General features: G+C 51.7%; 1 protein-coding gene across 1 annotated transcript; it reads left to right on the top strand.

Annotated features, from left to right (window-relative positions):
* The first annotated feature begins 3,959 nt into the window (after positions 1 to 3,959).
* TMSB10 (thymosin beta 10) lies at positions 3,960 to 4,975 on the top strand. Its single transcript, XM_005575447.5, has 3 exons — positions 3,960 to 4,022; positions 4,307 to 4,421; positions 4,690 to 4,975. The coding sequence occupies exons 2-3, from the start codon at positions 4,322 to 4,324 to the stop codon at positions 4,722 to 4,724; spliced, it is 135 nt and encodes a 44-aa protein (XP_005575504.1). The 5' UTR covers positions 3,960 to 4,022; positions 4,307 to 4,321; the 3' UTR covers positions 4,725 to 4,975.
* The last annotated feature ends 353 nt before the right edge of the window (positions 4,976 to 5,328 follow it).

The following is a 5,328-nucleotide window of genomic DNA, read 5'->3' as shown; positions in this document are numbered from 1 at the left end:
TCTTAAAACGACTACATTTATTTTGCTCATGAGTCTGCAATTTAGGCAGGGACAACTCCTCTGTGCTCCACTTGGCATTAGCTGAGGCAGTTTGAAGCTTCGAAGACTCCTTCACTTGTGTGGTTAGTGGTTGATGCTGGCTATTGGCTCTGACCTCAGCTGAGGCTGTGGCTGGAATGCCAACATGTGGCCTTTCCTTGTAGATGCTTGGTTTTCTCACAACTTGGAGGTATCCTGAAAGAACGTCAGAAAGAACCATGTGGTCTTTTATGACCTAGCCTCAGAAGTCACAAAGGCATCATTCCTTCCATGTGTTATTCACTAAAATAAAGTCACTAAGGCCAGTCCGTACCCAAGAAATGGTGGGAAAATGTCAAAGAACATGAAGATGTTTTAAAACCTCTGCCCATGGGACTGGCTGAGACATAAATTTGACCATTGTCCTTCAGCAATGAATGCCAAAGAGGCTGCCTGCTGTGGTAGAGATGGGCCACAGGGTTGCACTGAGCAAGAATAAGGAATGTCTGTCTGCAAGTCCCCTTAAAGCTCCTTTGTTTGGGAGTCTTGCATACTCACTCAGTCACCAAACATAGGTCTCCATTGCTATATTTAGAAGTCAACTCCTTTGTTTTCTCAATAAAGGGAAGTTGGAATGGAAGTTCACCATGGGTCCAAATTGGTACAATTGAATATTCCTACACCCAGGTCAATGGTAGGGCCTGGGAATGTATTATAATAATACCTAAACAATTATTGGCATTGCAACTGAAAAGATGTCAAGTGCCAGTGAAACCCTCCAAAGAGTCATTGTCTCTGAAAATCTGGATATTTTTACTTTCTATTTAGCAGATCCTTCAACAGTGTATGGCAGAGACCACTCCAAGACCACCCAACCCTGCTTTCTTTCTCTCCTAGGGACAGCTAGACTATATTTCCCAGCCTCCTATGCAGTTATGTGAAACCAAGTGAAGGAGCTCTGGCTAAAGAAATGAGAACGAAAGTATTGGAGACTACTTCCAAGCCTGGTCCATAAAAACTCTAGTGTGGGCCTCTAGCCTTTCCTCTTTCCCCATCCACTGACTGGATGGTGTGGACTTCAAGGACCTAGAGGAGAGAAGAGTAATAAGAGAGAAGGGGCCTGAGTTCCTGAGTCACTGCATAGAAAAGAATTGCCTGACCAGCAACATCAGCATAGAATGTTGCTGCATGAGTAGAAAATAAACTTGTAGGCTGGGCACAGTGGCTCACACCTGTAATCTTAGCACTTTGGGAGGCCGAGGCGAGTGGATCATGTGAGGTCAGGAGTTCAAGACCAGCCTGGCCAACATGGTGAAACCCCATCCATACTAAAAATACAAAATTAGCCAGGTGTAGTGGTGCATGCCTGTAATCCCAGTTACTCGGGAGGCTGAGGCAGGAGAATTGCTTGAACCCGGGAGACAGATGTTGCAGTGAGAGGAGATCATGCCTCTGCACTCCAGCCTGGGCTACAGGGCAAGACTCCATCTCAAAAATCAAAAAATAAAATAAACTTGTATTGCATTAAGCCACTTTGGGGGCTGTGTGTTACAGTTATTTGCCGACCCTGCCTGTGAAGTTCCGCTTTCATTCAAGAAATGTTCACTACCCTCCCTCTCTTACCATAGGTGCAATATTTTCCCCACTCTGTTGATGGTGGGCTTGACCAATAGGATGATAGCAAACATGACAGTATATGACATGCTTTGACACTTTAACATTTCTACACTATCTTGCAGGACAACCCTCTTGCTATTCTGCCATCACCAAAGAATCAGCCAGAGGATAAGATACCTGTGGAGCAAACCTAGATCCAATCCAAAGTCTGGAGCCAAGCCCAGCCTGGCCCAGCCCAGCACCATCTGACCTGCCCATATAGGAACAAGAATAAATAATTGTTTAAGCTCCTGAGCTTTGGCTGGTTTGTTACATGGCATATTGCAGCAGAAGTTAACCAATGCACTCATCAAATATGAGTGTGATATTCCAATGACGTTGCTATTTTAAGTATCCACTTGAGGCCAGGCACAGTGGTTCACACTTGTAATCACAGTTCTTTGGGAGGCCAAGGAGGGTGAATCACTTGAGGTCAGGAGTTTGAGACTAGCCTGGCCAACATGGTGAAACCCCATCTCTACTAAAAATACAAAAATTAGCCAGAGATGGTGGCACGTGCCAGTAATACCAGCTACTTGGGAGGCTGAGGCACAAGAATCGCTTGAACCCAGGAGGCAGAGGTTGCAGTGAGCTGAGATCACATCACTGCACTCCAGCCTGGGCAACAGGGTGAGATCCGTCTCAAAAAAAAAAAAAAAAAAAAAAAAAAGGTATCCACTTGATGCCTCTTCTTTATCTAAGTTTATGCCAAAGCTATTTTATAGATGAAGAAACTAAGGAAAAGATTTGCCCAAGGTCACACAAGCCTAAGCTCTCTTCCCACTGTTCCAAACACACTGAAGGAAAGTGAGAAAAGCAGGTAAAATCAGGAGGGGAGAAGGGGGCAGTGGTGCTCAGGCTTGTAATCCCAGCACTTTGGGAGGTTGAGGCAGGCAGATGGCTTGAACCCAGAAGTTCGAGACCAGCCTGGGCAACATGGTGAAATCTCGTCTCTACGAAAATAATACAAAAGATTTGCCGCTAGTGTTGGTGCACGCCCGCAGTCCCAATTATTCAGGAGGCTGAGGAGGAAGAATCACTTGAACCAGGGAAGTCCGGGCTGCCATGAGCCGTGATCACACCACTGAACTCCAGCCTGCGTGACAGAGTGAGACCCTGTCTCAAAAAAAGTAAATAAATAAAATCAGGACCGAATTTAGGCTGTTACCACCAAATCCCACTTTAAAGGGCTTGGTAATACTTCACACTTGAAAAAGGAAAGGTCAGGACAAATAAAAGAATAACCAGCCTTAACTCCTGGGCTGGTAATTTATGGAACTTATTACCTAACGGTGTTGCACAGGCTGAAAATACAACTTTTCTAAGAAAGATGTGAATAATTGCAGTATACCACTCCTACAATGGGTTAATAAGAAAAACAAGAACGTTTGTAGGCATGTGGGTCTCTACTATCCTCAAGGTTAACTTCAAGGAGGAAAACCGCACCCGCTGATAACAGTGTTTCCAGGAGCTCGGCGAGAAAAAGAACACTGCGAGCCTTCTTGGGACGCCCTGCTCTCACCACAGCCCTTCACACAATGCATCTAACAGCATTTAAGGAGCACCCGCCACGCCAACGATCCTGCTGGAACCGCCCAGTTCAGGGAACATGGGACGACTGACCAGAGGGCAACCGCCCCCAACCTGAGCAAAGAGCGCTGGAAACCTATTTCTCCCCTCCCCTTCCTCCTCCCCTCCCCCCGCCCCCGCTCCCCGCTCCACTACGGGACCCTCGCCTCGAATTCTTTTAGTGCAGGACCAGCTTAGGACTCAGCCTCCCTGAGGAGAGGAAAAGTGGGGGAGGGAAGGGGACTCTGGAGGAGCAAAAGCAAGAGGCGTGGGGGCGACAGGGATGGGGCGTCTCCCAGAGCAAGGACTGCTGCAGAGAGCGCGTGCACGCCCGCACATCCACACCCACGGCTACACATCATATCTGCACACGCACAAAACCACACACCCTCCCCAGTCGGTCCCATATCCTTTCTGCGGGGTGAACAGCAGATTCCCGGAAAGGGGGAAATGTAGGCGCAAAAGCAAACCCGGGGACCTAGCGCCCACCCTGGCGGCGACTACAGCCCCCACGCAAGGCACACTGTGAGCTGGGGGTGCCGGGCACGGGAGAAGCCGCGCCCAGCCGGGCTGGCAGCCCAGCGGAGGGCGCGGCAGGGCGAGGAGCCGCCCGCGCTGCTCCCGCCCCTCGGGTGCCAGCGCCGCCCCTGCTGCGGCGGGTGAGGGGCGGGGCGGGGCGCGGCGTATATAAGGCTAGGGGCGGGCGCCGCTCTTTTGTCTCTTGCTGCAGCAACGGGAGTGGGAGCACCAGGATCCTGGGCTCGGAACCCGACTACACGGTGAGTGCGGCGTCGGGGCTGGGGGCCCACCCAGGGTGTGGCCGGATCCTGTGCACCGTACAGGCGCGCCGCAACCGCGACAGGCGCCCTTCTCGGACGGGACGCAGGGGCCGGCGACCACGCCCTGGGACCGAGAAGGGGGGTGCCGGACGCGCCCAGATCCTCGGCCTTGGGGCTGCTCGCCACGCCTTAGCGCGAGTGCCACGTCGAGAGGCGTCGGCGGGGAGCGCAGAGGGCGACGCTGGCCCCCAGCCCCAGGTCAAGCGCCTTCGTTTGCCCACTAGGATTGTTTTAAGAAAATGGCAGACAAACCAGACATGGGGGAAATCGCCAGCTTCGATAAGGCCAAGCTGAAGAAAACGGAGACGCAGGAGAAGAACACCCTGCCGACCAAAGAGAGTGAGTGTGCCTCGGTCTCCCGCGCCCCAGTCCAGCCCCTCACCCTGCTCTTCCTTGCAAACCCTCTCCACCCCGCACCCGGCCGTTGCCCGCGGTCTGGGCGGCCCCGGCCGCTCTTTCAGTTTCACAAAGCGCCTTGTCTCTCCCCAGCCCCAAGCTTCCTTCTAAATCCCCACTCCTCGTGGGTGCCTCGCCCACACTGGGAAGCACCTCGGTTGCGGGTGGGGGTTGCAGCTCCCCTCCAGCGCCCGCTTCCCGCTCTCCACAGCCATTGAGCAGGAGAAGCGGAGTGAAATTTCCTAAAATCCTGGAGGATTTCCTACCCCCGTCATCTTCGAGACCCCAGTCGTGATGTGGAGGAAGAGCCACCTGCAAGATGGACACGAGCCACAAGCTGCACTGTGAACCTGGGCACTCCGCGCCGATGCCACCGGCCTGTGGGTCTCTGAAGGGACCCCCCCCAATCGGACTGCCAAATTCTCCGGTTTGCCCTGGAATATTATAGAAAATTATTTGTATGAATAATGAAAATAAAACACACTTCGTGGCATGGCTGGCGTGGTCTGAGTCTCTTGGTTGAGTATGCGTGGGCAGTGCCACTGCAGCAAAGCCCCCTGCCGCAGAGGGGAGGAGGTGGGTCGCAGAATGGGCTGACCCGGAGGGAGTTTTTAATTTTGTCTTTACCTACTTCTCCGTAAGATTTCATGTCTTGTTAGTCGCTTAACTCTTGCTCGTAAGCAATCTGTGTAAAATTTAACCCCACTTTGTCTCCAAGTTGCTTTGGAAAATGCTTTTTCAAAAGAGCAAGGTTTGCTTTTGATAAGCTTCGAAAGCCCCACTGTTTCCCTCCGGCCTCCTAGCTGACTCAGAAGGGAACACTGATTTTAAAGTCTGGGGAGAAAGCAAA

This window comes from Macaca fascicularis, chromosome 13 (assembly GCF_037993035.2).
Source record: "Macaca fascicularis isolate 582-1 chromosome 13, T2T-MFA8v1.1".
In the NCBI taxonomy this organism is placed as follows: Eukaryota; Metazoa; Chordata; class Mammalia; order Primates; family Cercopithecidae; genus Macaca; species Macaca fascicularis.
The sequence above is the reverse complement of the archived record's forward strand: the minus strand, read 5'-3'. Positions and strand labels throughout refer to the sequence as shown.

Bases quoted from the DNA above. Each gene is read 5' to 3' on its own strand.
- TMSB10 (XM_005575447.5), top strand. From the start codon at position 4,322: ATGGCAGACAAACCAGACATGGGGGAAATCGCCAGCTTCGATAAGGCC. The intron at 4,422-4,689 runs GTGAGTGTGCCT...CGCTCTCCACAG, and splicing joins CACCCTGCCGACCAAAGAGA to CCATTGAGCAGGAGAAGCGG.